A 16,095-nucleotide genomic window follows, 5' to 3' on the forward strand; every position below is an offset into this window, starting at 1 on the left:
TCCAGTCTACAATTTCAGCTCAAGTCCACTTTAATGAACGTTGTACCAGATAGCTGGCAACACTTACCTGAAAGATAGCTGTCATAGGGATAGAAAAACTTTAAGCTGTAGCAGGATATCCTCAAATGCCTTGGGTGAGGTTTTCACAGGGACAGACTCTTTGTCATGCTCATGAAGATGGATACCTCCAAATTGCAGACACGGAAGGAGCTAGTACCTTAGGGAGTGCTTCTTTCTTCCCCTCCAGTAACAGGAAAACGCTAACAGGTACTGTTTGAGATGAGGCGGAATTTATTAACCACCAATGCCTGCTTAAACATTTCACTTGCTCCTCTTCTCCCTCTCCCTTTATTCCTTCAGATGGATTAGTTTCCCCATCCCATTTACATGTGGCTGTATAAGCGGGAGAGTAATGTTTCAAAAAAACCCTCCAGTAAGAAACAAGACAGGGACAGTAAGAAATGTCAGGTGAAAGAATGGAGCAGAGACTCTACAGAGCAGCGGTGCTGCTGGACATGGCCACACTCACAAAAACTAGATTCAAAGAGTTTTTTGGGGGAAAAAAAAAGTAAAAATGTTTAAAATCTGATATAAAATCTGGTATAATTTTACACATGCACCTGAATTAACAAGTACTGAATAGCAACTATTAGCAAGTTAAAAACAGTTTAATGCCTTGTTACATAATGTGAAATTAGACTTAATTTTCTGGTATCAATTTTAATGTATCAATTTAGAGATTATATATCTTACTATTTTATTTTATTTTATTTAACAGTTAAACTGTACATCTTCTTCCTACATTTCCTTCCTAGACAGGTCAACACTTTTCCCTTAAATGTTTGGCATCAACTATCTGTCAAAAAAATAGTACAATTAATAAGAGAGGCCTTGAGGTTTCTCTAATATGGCAGTTCCTAAATTCCTGAGTGCTACACTACAGACAAACCACATTCCATTAAAAAAAAAAATCATCAAAGTTAACTATTTAAAAAAGTGTCAAAATAATATTCCAATTAATTTTTTCATAATTTCCTAATTTTTTTCTAGGTAAAATTTTCAAGTAACTGAGTTTTCAGCATGGTAAAATATTTTGACCTGTAAAAAATGTTCAAAGATTATAAATACTATTTCTTCTCTAGCTGTAAGAGTGATTGACAGATATGAGTAAAATCAAAGAGGTTTAGGTAAAAGTATTAGATAAACTCCTGAAAAATTGAGTTCACACATTCCTAATTCAGTTTAAATTTCTTCCCTTGAAAAATACAAAATTCAATCCTGGAACTGGAAAGCAAATATAAAGTCCACAGAGAAATATCTTTTAGCTTTTAAGATCACAGTCACTGTTCAGATTACAGAACATTTTCAGCCCCATTGGCACTGTGGAAGAGTAAGTCAATTCACAGAGAAATAGCCTTATGTCCCAATTTGAATGGAAAACCAAAAGAAAAAATACAGTGAACAAATAAGAATAATGTAAGAAAATTTACAGAATACATTAGCTTAATTGAATAATCAAATACAAGAAATTTATTTTGCTACAAATTGTAAAAGAGATTATTTGGAATAAAAGAGAACAAAACCCCTAACCAGTGGCCATCTACCATATTCTACTGTATGCCCAATTAAAGCTCTACTGCCTCATATGCTGACAGGATACCAAATGATTGTTTAGATGTAAATTAAGGGCTGAATATATTCGGGAAATGCTTCCTTAAGTCTCTAACTTCCTGCTTGCCTTAGTAATTTACTGTCACTCTTCTGCAGAAAAGGTAAAGACAATATGCTGAAAAATATTGTAAAAGGAGTGCACTGCATGCATTGATTATATTATTGGAGAAAGTAACTTTGGAAAACTCACGTAACGTTTGTTAAACCTATATGTCCGTCTGACAAGTACTTTCACAGACACATATATTTTCATATATTTTCAGTCCTTGTTTCCTTGAGACCAATGTTGTTTCAAAGAATAGTACTGACTATTAAAACATGAATAATTCCAAAATACAGGCCATCATTCCCATTAAAATATCTTTTAATACGGCATGCATTTAGGTGACTACTAACCATATTAGGTTAGGTTGTACAGATTTTGATAAATGTGATTCATGTACATTTCAATCCATGTAAAAACAATGAAAGAATGTTGCTGAATTCTGCTAGTGTTAAGAAAAGAATACAGAGAAAGGCAGCTTTCCCACCAAGTTTAAAAATAGAAAATCCAAGTCGTGCTGTCCATCTGGGACTAGAGAGATGGTATTATTGTAGGCTTGTCATGTTTATTTCCACTTGAATTATTCTATTACAGTGATAATTCCAGTATTTGTCACCAGATGGCACTGCAACGACATGAGCCCGTAACCTCTCCTCATAATCCATTAATAGCCGTGAGGTCATCCACAGGCAATCACAAAGAACGCATCGCTATTTCAGGTTGCATTAAGCCCCTCTTCCTCCATGCCCTTATGATTTAATATTTTCAGCCAGCTGGACTTGGTAAGAAAAGCTCAGTAGTGGAGACCAATACCTGCCTAAAGTTAATTTGCCCAGACATTGCCATGAGCAATACTGAAGGCAAACACTGTATGTAACAGCAAGAGAAGAAGCTCCCACCTGTGTCAAGTCATGCACAGAGGTTTGCCTCAATCCCCTCGCCTTGCAGTTGTGAATAGAATCCCAGCCTCAGGCTGGATCTAACCGATCTGCCTATCTCATTCCCTACTTTTTCAATGCAGAATTTAGTGTTTTCCCTTGTTTCCCTTTTCTTCTTGAACAGAGCATCCTCTTCCATGCCCTAATTTGCCTCTCAGTTCTAGAGCTCCCTGATACATTTTGTTCACGACCTTGAATTACAAGTACTGATCCTAACTGTGACTCATTGCAGATTTTAGGAAGTAGAAGGAAATAAAACTGGGAGTCCGGAGATGTGTTGAGCACTAAGCTACAGTCGCCTTTTGAGGAGTCAGTTTCAGCACTATCGCCGTTGTCATCACTGGAGTGCTGGCATCAGAGCAATCACATTGAAGTTGTACAAAGCTAACCACAAACAATGTCAGATTTTTATTTGCAGATCAAGATGTGTAGCATTTTTAACTTTGCAGCATAAAAAGCTCTTACTGCCTTCTTTTAGAGATTTGATGCATTCCTGATATTCAGCAGGATGCTGATATTTGGTAGGAAAGTAATGCTATGATACAGAAAATTAAAGGCTAGGACAGTTCCTTCTGTCTCATATGGCACATGGCTAGATTGTGTGTGTTTTGGAAATACAGCCAAATCTCTTGATAGCATGAACACTTTAGCATACACCAAACATAACCCAGCTCTGCAGCAGACAAAATAAAAAATACTGCTGATTTTCACAATTCTGTTCCTTTTTCTTTTTCCAATAAATGTTCTTCTCAATAGAGCAAAAGTGATTGTACTATAGATACTCATGCATATGCAGAATATTTTATTTATGCTAGTAAATTTAAGTACAAAACCATCTGTGAGATGATAATCCAAAACAATACATGAGTAAGAAAAGAGAGTCTGGCAGTACATGTAAAGACAGAAATGAAATTAAATGAAATATAATGACATGAAATGAAATTGCAAAACCCTAAAATTCCTAAAGGAAGTGAAAACAATTAAATGGAATTGGAATGACAGGAATGAGCTGAAACTTCACAAAATGATTTGTCATTGCAATCTCTGGATTTAATTTCTTTTCATGAAATTGAGGATTTTCATCATGGAAGGGTACCAAGATTTCTCACTTTTTGAATCCTGGCCAGCCATGGCCTATGGACCTTGGCAGCAGACAAGCTAGTTTCAGGTTAGGGTTCAGAGCTGCAGAGCCTACAGCTCCTGGGACACTGACACTCAAAAAGGCAGTGCAAGGGCATCAGGGTAGGTTGGCAACATTGCTGACTCAGCACTTTTTAGGCTGTGCTACCTATGGAGATGACGACATCTGCCACGGTGCCAAGCTGCCGTCAGGGTTAGGGTTGCGGTTAAGGTTAGGGTTGAGCGAGTAAAGGAGCCTACAGCTTCAGGAACACTGGGGCTGGAGAAGTCCTGACAAGTCTGTTCCAGCACAGCCCCACCATTGCTGCTCCTACATCTTTCTAATCTGGACCACCTATAGTGATGAGCATCTCAGCTCCAGAGACCAGGTGCTATCAGGCTTAGACGGGTTGAGAGAGGAAAAGAGCCTCTAGCTCCAGGAACACTGGAGCTGGAAAACACGTGCCAAGAGGATCATGGCAGAGCCATAACATTTCTGCCTCAACACCTTTCAGCTTAGGGCCATGCATGGGGACGGGCATCTCAGCTGCAGCCCCAAGCTTGTTAAAAGATTTGTGTGAAAAAAAAATAAAATTCTGAAATGAAGTGGAAACAAATAAATGGTATACAATGAGATGAAGTGCAGTGAAATGAGTCAAAACTTCATTAAATTGTATTGCTTGAAACCTTGTGATTTCATTTCCTTTCATGAAATTAAGGATTTTCATTTCAGGAAAAGAAATTAAAGGAGAAATCAAGGAATGAAGTGAAATGAAATGTCAGGAAAGGAAATATAATGACATGAAATGAAATTGAAAAAAAAATAAAATTCTGAAATTAAGTGAAAAAAATTAATGGGGAAAAAAGTGAAAATAATGGAATGGAAAGAAAGGAAGTGCAATGAAATGGGCTGAAACTTAACAAAATTATTTTCATTGAAATCTTGAGATTTAATTCCTTTTCATGAAATTAAGAACTCATGACTGTTTTAATTCAAAATCAGTGCTGCCTGTTGTGGCCTTTTGAATGCCAAGTTGAATAAATTCAGGCTTCCATAAAACCCCTGAAGAATGACAGAATGAATGTCAATTATGATGTGATTATAACTGTTTCTCCCCCATTCTCCTGAAATCACTTTAATGTAGTTCAACTACATTGAAAATATTAAAGATAATAATACCAAACTAATGGAGAGTGGCTGGAACAGCCTAGGATATCCCTTATCCCTTTCAATGATCTGAACTTGATTTAGTAAGCCATAAAGATTTCATTGGATGTTTATAGCTGAAGGAAAACATTGGGATAAGAACTTTAAGGACCTTTTTCTCTCCTTTCAAAATATTTATTGGTTAACTGGTGTCAGTGGCAAGGTGTAGAAGTCACCAAGCCATCAAGACTTTGGGCACTTAGGGAGATAAACTGTCTGGGGCTCTTCTGATGAATGAGTAAATTATTGCGATGTGTAAATAAAGGTGAGAAGTGACTGAAAGCAGCAGATATCAGGTTCTTTTTGTGTGTTACCTTTAAATGTTTGACCATGGGGCATGTGCAAGTACCTCCTTCGCAAAAAAGCTAAAACAAGTGCATGCATTATGGTTGTACTCTGAATCTAATTATGTATGACAATGTATGGATCCATGAGCACATTAAGTATATATATTTTTTCAGATATATTTCCTTGTTTCTGGAAGGTGGGATTTTGTTGCTCTATTTTACTAAACTATAATTTTTAAAATTGAGGTATTGCTATATTAAGGAAAAGTAAGAATACTATGGAATTTGTAAACACTCTTTCCTCTTCCTACTGACATTTTTATAGTACACAGGAAGTTGTGGTTGCAATTTAAATGGTTGCAGCTTTTACTACTAACCTGTTTTGGAAATCTCTGTTTGAAAACCATGACAATTTTATTATCCCACATAGGTAAAAACTTAACAGCCAGACTACCTTGTATTTCCTTTTTCCCCTCTACTGATGAGTACACATCTACAGTGTATAGTCACATCATTTCTAGCATATATTTCACTCTTTTTCATGCTTACCCATTTTAGAAAGTTATTGGTTTGATGTAAGTTGGTTCCTTTTTTAAACACTTGTGTCTTACCACTTGCTATTGAATCCTAAATATACTTCAAAGCATTGTTCTTTGGACAGTCAAGATGCTTTAGGGATCCTATACTGCTACTCTAACACCTTCATCATGTTCCTACACTACCTGAATTCATGCCTTTTCTATGAGTAGATATCCTTCCCCTATCATCTGTATTTTCTGAATTTAGAGGTTAAAATCTGCTTGGTTAAAAAAGCTTGGTGTCCTACACCTACAAGTCTGCTTCAGAAAGAGGTGGACTGATAAAACTGGGAACTTGTGTCTTCTCCAGGTCCTTGAACAGATTCTGAGCTAGGAAGAAAGGGACAGATCTTTGTTGTACCTCGAGTGGTATAAGACAGGGGAACTTAGAATATTCTGCAATAGACAAAGTAACCCTCAAACAACACACCTGTAGTAGAATTAATTTGTTCTTGAATGTCATGCTTGATATTGCTTTTTCCAAAGAACAGTATATGCCACACACTAGCTGAAGTAACTACTACCCTCAAAAGATGGTCTGGACTTTATGTGCTAGAGTTGTATTAATGAAACAAATAATTCAGAGAAACCATGCACTGGTTGTACTATTGCTTGAAGCACACAAGCCAAACCAAGCAGCTGTGAATCTGGCAGGAGAGCAAATCACAGTCTGGTGCTGCAGATGAGGGCAATCCATAGTCTTTGCTGTAAGAGGGTGTGCCCGAGGAAGGAAACATTTGATTTTGCACCTCTCAGAAGCAAGCTTCTCCCTTTATAATGTAAGCTATTGCTCTGTTAAAAGTTGCCCTGGAAGCTGTGTAACAGGGCCTCTCTTCACTCAGATTTGTCTCCCACTCCTGCCTCGCTTTCTGTGCCCTGTGTGTCCTCAGGTCCTCCCACACTGCACAGCAGTGCCCGGACAGTCCTTCCTGGCCTGGATCAGCAGTGGTGTGGCCAGCAGGAGCAGGGCAGTGACCGTCCCCCTGGACTCGGCACTGCTGAGGCCACACCTCAAATGCTGTGCTCAGTTCTGGGCCCCTCAGTGCAAGAAAGACATTGAGGGGCTGGAGCGTGTCCAGAGAAGGGCAGCGGAGCTGGGGAAGGCTCTGGGGCACAAGTGCTGTGAGGAGCAGCTGAGGGAGCTGGGGGTGTTTAGCCTGGAGAAAAGGAGCCTCAGGGGGGACCTCATCACTCTCTGGAACTGCCTGAAAGGAGGGTGCAGCCAGGTGGGGGCTGGTCTGTTCTCTCAGGTAACAAGTGACAGGATGAGAGGAGACAGCCTCAAGTTGCACCAGTAGAGGTTTAGGTTGGATAACAGGAAAAAATCTCCTCACAGAAGGAGTAATTAGACACTGGGCTACCCAGCATGGTGGTGAAATTACTTTCCCTGGAGGTACTTAAGGAAAAACTGGACGTGGCACTCAGTGCCGTGGTCTGGTTGACATGGCAGTGCTGGGCCCCAGGTTGGACTCGATGACCTCAAGAGGTGTTTTCCAACCTGATTGATTCTGTGGTTCTGTGACTCCCTCGGCTGTCCCCGCCGCCGCCGCCCCAGCGTCTCCTGTGTCACGCCTGCGTCCCTCTCCCGCAGCGACCAGACACTCCCAGGGAATCCCCCCGGCTGCCTTTCCCTCGGGAGAGACCCCAGCGAGGGGCTCCTCTACCTGGGGGCGGCCTGAGGAGACCACCGCTCTAACACAACACGGCGGCGGGCAAGCATCTGTCCCTAGGGAGGGAAGGAGGGCTCTCCGTGGGCGCGGGGCAGGTTCGGCCGTGCGGCGGGGCCGAGCGGGCGCGGCGGCGGCGTGCGCGGCGGTGAGGGGGAGAGGGGCCGGGGCGGGGCTTCCCGCGGGGACGGCACGACTCGCCGGGGTTGGCGGCGGCGCCATTTTGAACTGGCTGAGGGTCGGAGGCGGCGGCTGCTGAACAGGGTTCCGCGTCCCCGGAGGGAGAACCCGCGAGGAAGGAGCGGATATGGCCGCGAATAGGAACTTGAAGCAAGTGCGGATCGAAAACAGCTCCCCAGCGGCGCCGCTGGGCATGGTGGGGGGTGGCGGCGGCGGCAACCTGAAAGGATTGCGCGGCCTAGAAGCGGAGAGTGAGGCGGCGGCGGCGGCCATGGCTCTGGTGCCGAGCAAAGAAGGTGGCGGAGATGACGAGCAGGAGGTTGGGTTCACCATCGATATCAAGAGCTTTCTTAAACCTGGCGAGAAGAGTTACACGCAGCGTTGCCGGCTGTTCGTGGGGAATCTGCCTACTGATATCACTGAGGAGGATTTCAAGCGCCTTTTCGAGCGCTACGGGGAGCCCAGCGAGGTCTTCATCAATCGGGACCGTGGCTTCGGCTTCATCCGCCTGGTGAGGATCCGGGCGGGCCCCTGGGGCTGTCTCTGTAAGCAGGAGGCTTCGGTCCCCTGCCCCCCGCCCCCTTCCCCTCCTTTTCCGCGGGGGTGAAAAAAGGCAGCATCTGCCTCTCATTCTCCTCCTCCTCCTCGCTGCTAGCGCTGGTCCCTCCGCCTCTCCTTTCTTCCCCCTCCCCTGTTCGCTTCTCCACATCCAAGCCAGACCCCCTGCATCAGAGTAGTCCTACTAGCCCCTGGCGTTTCGGCCCCTGCCTTACCCCACGGCACCTAATACAGTTAATTTTAAAGAATGGACAGGATTGTTTCGAAATACAGCTGCTCGTCCATCGTGAACACAGAACATAAAATCACGGAGTTGAAAAGGTTGCACACCGTGGGTTGTTTAAATTACTTGTGCCCAGATAAGACTAGATTTTTAGGGGTAATACAATATTTGATTAAGCATGCTCGAGTTAAGCATGCAAAAAAGGGAATAATCCGAAAAGCTTTTGATACTGTATTTAAATGGTAATTTAGTGTGCGAGATTAGTTTTCACTATTGCTCTGTTTAAAATGCACCGATTTGTATCATTTTCGGAATAGCTTTAAAGTGTTTTACGTGTCTGGTTATGATTTTTCAATATATTTTACTGATTCGTTTTTGGGTTTTTTGTTTTTTGTTATTTGTTTTTTTTTTTTTCTTTTTGCTTGACATCTTAAAATACTTGTGGCATTCTGCCATACATCTTTTACCCTGAGAGTTCCCCAGCCTGAAATAGCAATTTTATGGAGGAAGTGAGATATATTTGCATCTCGTTACTCATTTTTGTGTGTAATAGAGATTAGATTGAGTTTTTATGTGAACTTCCCTTTTCCATTATGTTTAGGGCATATACATACATGCATACACACACACATACATACATATGTATATGTATATATATATATGTATGTATATATGTGTATATATATATATTTTAGCAGCTTGCCTAGCCAGTTGAACTGTGAAGAAAGATAAAGAATTTCTTTAAATGTCAGGGATTGCAGCTATCAAACCTGGTGAAGATTTTTGAAGTGAGAAAAAAGGTAGTTGTTGACTTACACTGTCTCATGGATGTGGGTAGAGAAAGCCCATTAATGTGAGATGAATGAATATATGAGCAAAGAAGGTAATTTCATCATTTGTTTGAATTGGACATCCATTGAGACCAAGTGTGATATTTTCACTTACTTAAAAGCAAAACACCTTAGATCATGTAGTGTAATATTTGAATACCATTTCCTGCTGCGGGGGGCTAGGGATGCAGAATTATAAGCATTTGAGTAGGTAAACGTGAAAAGTATCAGGTTTTCAACTCTACTCAAAACCTTTGTAGTTGCATCATTAAGTCCTCTAATTTGCAACAAAAAATTTGTGCCTATGTTGTTTTTTAGAATAAACCATAAGGGGTAATGCATGTTTTCAATCAGAGGACAGGGACTTTGTTGGGTTTTTTGTTGTTGGTTTGGTTTGTTTTTTTTTGTCTGGGGGAAAAAACATTGAATGATCCTGGTGCCAGTAGCTCAAGTGAAGGAAAACAACTTTGCTACTTTTGGGGGGGGCACACAAAAGTGATATTTGTTGTCTTTGAAAATAAAATATATAAATTATTTTATATCTTTATAAAGGAATCTAGGACCCTGGCTGAAATAGCAAAGGCAGAACTTGATGGTACTATTTTGAAGAGCAGACCACTTCGAATTCGATTTGCTACCCATGGAGCTGCCTTAACTGTGAAGAATTTGTCACCTGTGGTTTCCAATGAGCTCCTGGAACAAGCATTCTCACAATTCGGGCCAGTGGAAAGAGCGGTTGTTGTAGTGGATGATCGTGGCAGAGCTACAGGGAAGGGTTTTGTAGAGTTTGCAGCAAAACCTCCAGCACGGAAAGCTCTAGAAAGGTGCAGTGATGGGGCATTCTTGCTTACAACGTAAGTTCACAGGTTTTTGTTTGAATTTGTGAGTATATCTTCCTGATGTGAGCAAAAATTGCATTCATGGTTCTCTAGTTCTTACTTTGTTTTCAAAATCTGAAAGCCATGACATTAGAAATTAAAGTGTTCTGCATGAATACCACAAATACTCTATTTTTTTTAAAGAAAACCATCTTTCTTTGCTTACTGTTTATAAGATTTCTTATTACCATGTGAGAGTCTGAGAGCAAAATTCTGGTTTTTTTTCTTGTTCATATGCAATATTACTTTTCCTTTGCTTTATAATAAGGCATTTTCAGTTGAGACTTTATTTTCATTGGTTGCACTCTTCCTTATCTCAGTAACAAAGTAACAGAATAATATTCCTTCGTTTCTTAACAAAACAGTGCATGACATTGCTGGTATTTCTGTAGACTAAAGAAAGTGTTTTTATCTCAAAAAGTATCTGTGGCTTAGAAGGCCAGGATTTTCTCACTGTTTAGAAATGAAGACTGAGATTCCGAAGAGGTTTGTACTAGTGATGTTTGGAAAACAGTCTATTTCAAGGACAAGCAAGCTTGCAAATAGCAGCACTTCTCTTGCATCTTCTATTTCTGTACTTGCCAAAGAGAGTTGTTAACTGCTGTACTTTACACAGTCACAAGTGACATTTTCAAATGCTTTCTTAAAAATTGCATGAAATGATACATATTTATGATTATTTTTTATTTTTCTGATTCTCACTGGGAAAATAAGGCTGTGGTTTCACAGCATGAAAAACTTGATGCCATTGAATTGGGCTTGGAGTTCTTTTCCTGCCCTGGCTGTGCTGTTCTTTTATGTGCTGGAGAACTTAATGATACTTCCATAAGCCACTTGTGCTTGCTAAAACAACTGAAAGGTATTTATTTGTATGGGGGGTCCATTGCAGTCTGTTCAAGCACAGGAAGATGCTTGCTAATGTCAAGTCCAGCAGAGAATAAGGCAGGAGAAAATGTTGGCAGGTGAATAAGGGGTCTGGAACTCCAAATCTTGTGTGCTGGTGAACTGATTAGATGGTTTCATAATTACATAGGGAATTTAATTTGAACACATCTCTACTGTTACGAGGAGCTGCCCGCAATTTATTCTTATACTCCGGGTTTTCTTGGCATTAGTAATTTAATGCAAGTGTGGTGACCCAAACAAGGGAAGCAATGTAGTTCAGTGTTACATGAGTGCTATTCTTGGCATGAGATACGTGGCAGGGAAAAAGAAGCTGAGATATGAGGAGAAGGTATTCCTGTTTTACTGCCTGGATAGATCAGTTGAATTGAAATGAGCATCTAACCATGGCCTGAGTGAATAAAAAGCACTTGATTGTTTTCTTGCTTAGGTGACTTGTTCCCTGATGCACAGTTGCAAAGATAATTAACATGAATCTGCTACCATCTACCTTTATGTTTTGCTTCAGAGTCTGAAGTTTTACCTTTTTTATCTGAAAACTCTTTGTCTGATCAGAACACCTTTCAGTTCCTGTTTAAATGTATCAAAAGTAGACATTCAAAACATTAGTGTTTTAACATTGTTGTTTTACATCATAACTTGTTAACACCACAGTTCAGTTACATTTAAATAGCAGAACTGTAAGCAATTGCCATGCACATAGCATCAGAAAAAACAGTTGCTGAGTGGTGCCCTGTGATTCTGGACTTCATCTTTTTAATAGGAACTTGAAGCCCAGAGTAAAATATATTGGAGGGAGTCATTGGTTTGGTTTTGGTTTTTCTGTTTTGTTTTGTTTTTTCTCATGAGGGGCATGGACAGTAGGGAAAGATCTGCAAAGAGAAATGAAGGCATGGAGCACAACAAATGAGTGCTGGTGTTTTGAAAATTGTGTCTGTAGCGCTCTGTGTTTTGTAATCTCTGCTCCCAAGACTGATGCAAAGAGCTTTTTACACTACTCGGAGTTCTTACGTTGCTCTCTTTGGCAGTACTGGCTCATGCTTGCCTGTGGTTACTATGTATCAAGAAAGCTGTTTTTCAGAGATAATTTAGGATTCTAATTTGTGGAGTGTATGGTTATTCCAATAATGGATTTGAAATAACTTAAACAGAAATGTTTTTCTTATTATTACTGTAATATTAATACCAAATTATCAAGCTGTTTTCAGTTGTAGAGTAACTAAAGCAAAACTAGTTGCAGAAGTCAGTAAAAATATGAATAGGTTGTGCTGCTCTGTTTTGGGTTTGGTGCTTTCCCAGAAAGTCATGGCCTCTGGTGCCTCACTGATAAAAACAGAAAGATAGTTCCTTCCTAAATATTTTGTAGTTATTGGTAGATGGTTTTGGTATTTTTTTTAAAAAAAAGTAAAGACACAGAACTGTGTCAAGTAAATTGTTATTTCTAGGCTGAATAGCTGGATTTGGGCATAGAAACAATTATTTTCTGAAGGTAATTATTAAGATTGGGATTCATTGGAATTCTGTGATTTAAGACAAGACACAGGAATTACATATTAGCTTTCTGGATTGTTTCTTCAAAATGCTAAAATGAGTTGTAATTGCTTCATTAATGATTCAGTTATTAAATTAAAAATGTTTCCCAGAACACCTCGACCTGTTGTTGTAGAACCAATGGAGCAATTTGATGATGAGGATGGACTCCCTGAGAAGCTAATGCAAAAAACACAACAGTACCACAAGTAAGTTGTGGTTAGCCTTTTTTAAAAAACGTGATTTATGCACTTAGTTGCCTTTGTAAATATACACTAATTAATTAAATTAATTAAACTTTTGAGTTTGTGTAGCAGGATGTAGTGCTTCTGTATGTTTTGCTGTTTTGTTTCAAAGGATTAAACAGGGCTTTCTGAAATTTCCTAATCATAATAAAATTTAGACATGGCTCGTTGGTTTAACATTCTGTGCATTTATTGTAGTAGAGAGGTTCTTCGCCTACACTGCATTCAGTGGAAGCTTGTTGCTAGCAAACTACAGCCTTTTATGAATTAGAGGTGTGGTCTAATCCTGCAGAGATTTAGAATACTCACAGACCTTTATGTTCTCTGAATAGCCTCTGAACTATTTGCAGCCTCCCTGGCTTGTAAATCTTTGCAGCTTCCACAGTTCAAGTAAAACTTGGAGCATGACATGAGAAAGTGAATCTCAACCATGAGATAAAAGACCCCTAATCTGAAAATACTAGTTTTTAGTATTGTAATTTGCCATTCATGTTGTTTGAATCTAAAATGTTTATGTTGGTAAGAGTGTAGAACACCACTTCTTAAAAATTTGTCACTGGTAGGTACAGTATTAGTGTTAGAATGGGAAATGCAGGCTCATTTTAATGGTTACAGAATCTGGCTAATATTCTGGGCTGTCTAGTAAGCATTTATGTTTATTTAAATAACTGGTTTAGTGAATTGACTGCTTGATATAGAAGGCTGAACACTGTTAATCTAGTGTTGCAGCTTAGTCTTTTGTACTGATGTCAATACAAATTTTTATCTTATAATTAAATAAATTGAAATTTTATTTGGGCAATTTTTGGAAAATTGTCTTTTTACTTGTCTTAATGTCTGATCTAAGCTGTGTCTGGTTCAGAATGTAGTCATCTGACAGGTTAATGAAAAGTGAGAACTGCACTTGAAGTGATTATTTATACATTCTCTAGCTGTTATAGCTGTTGATCTAAATGTGTCCTTCTGTACATTTTTACTGCAAAATTTTTATTAGGGAAAGAGAACAGCCTCCACGCTTTGCTCAGCCTGGAACATTTGAGTTTGAGTATGCTTCGCGGTGGAAGGCTCTTGATGAGATGGAAAAGCAGCAGCGTGAACAGGTTGACAGGAATATTAGAGAAGCCAAAGAGAAACTTGAGGCAGAAATGGAAGCAGCTAGACATGAGCATCAGCTAATGCTAATGAGGCAAGGTAAAATCAGATAATCTACTAGTATTAAATTTGTTTTGTCACAGATATTTTTATTGTGTGTAGCATATTGAGCTGTATACTTGGACATTTTGCTGGTCACCATTTAATTGAATGCATTTAACTGAGAAAAAGGAATATTTCTCTATGCACATATTCCTTGATGATTTGCAGAAATTAAGCACCTGATAAAGAGGTGATTGTCTTAAGTCTTGTTTTCTTCACTTTCTAAATTTATCTTGAGGAAAAAGTTTACTTAGCCTATTTTTCCTGAATAGGAACATGTGCTCGCAGTGTGGAGCCATGCTGTTTTTCATGCAGAGCATGACGTCTTGTGCAGAAGATAATAACATAAAAACATAATACATAATAACATAAAGAGCATAAGGTTTTATAGAGGGTGTAATATATATATATATGTTATATATATAACATATATGTTCAAAACAGAAAACTGTTTTTAAATGCCAGATAGTTGCTGCAGCACCTGAAATGACAACTGTTTCTTGGTTTATTTTCCAAGAAAAACTGTTAAAAGCATTTAATTTCCTTGTAAGCACAGGTGTATATTAGAAGTGAGGAATGTGCATGTTAATATGATCCAAGAATGTTGCTGACAATACAGTACAGCTCTCCCCTGGCAGCTAGACACACATTGTAATTTTGTGTGTGTGGCTGACATTTGTAAAGATAGTTCAGTGGCTAAGATACAGGTTGGATAAATCTACTGTTGACTTACCTATATTGACTGTTGTTGACTACCAAAATACTTAACAGTGTTATAATCCAGTTCCAGAATTTATGCTCTTTAGTTTCCTTTGAATTTATTCACCTGTTGCCTGTACTTGAGGGCAAGAGTAGAGATTACTTTGTCCTAAATTCATGTCTTAATTACATGTTAAACTGAGACAAGATTACGGTGGCCTCTTCATTAAGATAGAAAAAGAATTGATGGTGAAACATGGGAAAACATCTTTCATGTGTTTTTGGATATTAGGGTTTCTTTTAAGGACAACATGAAGGAAAATATATTCTGCTTTTTCAATATTTGTTAAATGCCAGTTTTATATGAAAAATGAGAGCATTATTCCTTCCATTAAAGAGCCACTAAAACATGAATGTATGTGAATTCCAGTGAGAAAATATGGGTTTTTTTAGTGTAGGGGGAGGGTTTTTTCCTCCTCACTGTTTGGTTCGCAGAGTACCTCTTTGGTACCAGATAAACTTAGAATTTTGTTACAATAGTTAGGTTTCTTCTTAGTTGCCTGCTGACATTTAATTTTCAGGGATCTAGGGATTAATAAGTATTCCTCTGTTTTAATCTTCTTAATTCTTTGGCTTCACTATGCATGAAAATAAGGTGGTTTTTTCACCTGCATTTATTTTCAAAGATTAGCTTCCTCTTGTTGCTCTGAACAGTGTGGGTTTAAGTTCATGCCATTCCAAGAATATTGATTATATTAATGAGATGCATCACATGATGCTGTAGAAAGATGCAGTGAAGTTTCTAAGGCACCAGAACCTAGAATTAATACTTTTGTATCCCTGGTGCACAAAGTCAAAATTAAAGATGTATTGAAGCAGTCATTATGAAACATGAAATAAAATATAAAATGTCATGTTTTAGTTGTGGAGTTAAGAAGAAGACAGGAAAGATGAGCTTACTGGTCCATGTACTCTAGCAGGTGAAGGTTGTGTTGAAACTGCTTCATGAGAGCTAATAGGACTGTAGCTCTAGAACATGTTGGTTTGAGTACTCAGGTTTTTGTACTGTGATATTAATTCTGAAGGTAGATTTAATTCTTTTGATATGTGTAATTTTTCACTTTTAAGTGTCATATTTTGACAGACTGAGTCAGAAGTAATTTGTAAAGCAGAATACGTGTTTGCGTGTGTAAGTAAATTGCATGGTATTTCTCATCTATGTACTGGTGGTATACATCAAACATTTGCAAATATTTAACAATGGTTAAATAGATTAAGAAAACACTGGAAAACATGACTGAATTTATCAGAAGCTTAATTTTTTAATCAGTTATATGGAAACTTG

General features: G+C 38.9%; 1 protein-coding gene across 1 annotated transcript in view; it reads left to right on the plus strand.

Moving 5' to 3' along the window:
• Positions 1–7,753: 7,753 nt before the first annotated feature.
• The window catches only part of PSPC1 (paraspeckle component 1), a 41,867-nt gene continuing 33,525 nt past the window's right edge, over positions 7,754–16,095 (plus strand). Inside the window, exons 1-4 of the mRNA XM_005516247.2 lie at positions 7,754–8,201; positions 9,854–10,155; positions 12,726–12,821; positions 13,852–14,048. Coding sequence (XP_005516304.1) covers positions 7,818–8,201; positions 9,854–10,155; positions 12,726–12,821; positions 13,852–14,048 — 979 coding nt within the window. The 5' untranslated portion in view covers positions 7,754–7,817. The remainder of the gene's footprint in view (positions 8,202–9,853; positions 10,156–12,725; positions 12,822–13,851; positions 14,049–16,095) is intronic.

Source organism: Pseudopodoces humilis, chromosome 2, assembly GCF_049639895.1.
Source record: "Pseudopodoces humilis isolate 2021_Gansu_Grassland_sample_001 chromosome 2, ASM4963989v1, whole genome shotgun sequence".
NCBI lineage: Eukaryota > Metazoa > Chordata > Aves > Passeriformes > Paridae > Pseudopodoces > Pseudopodoces humilis.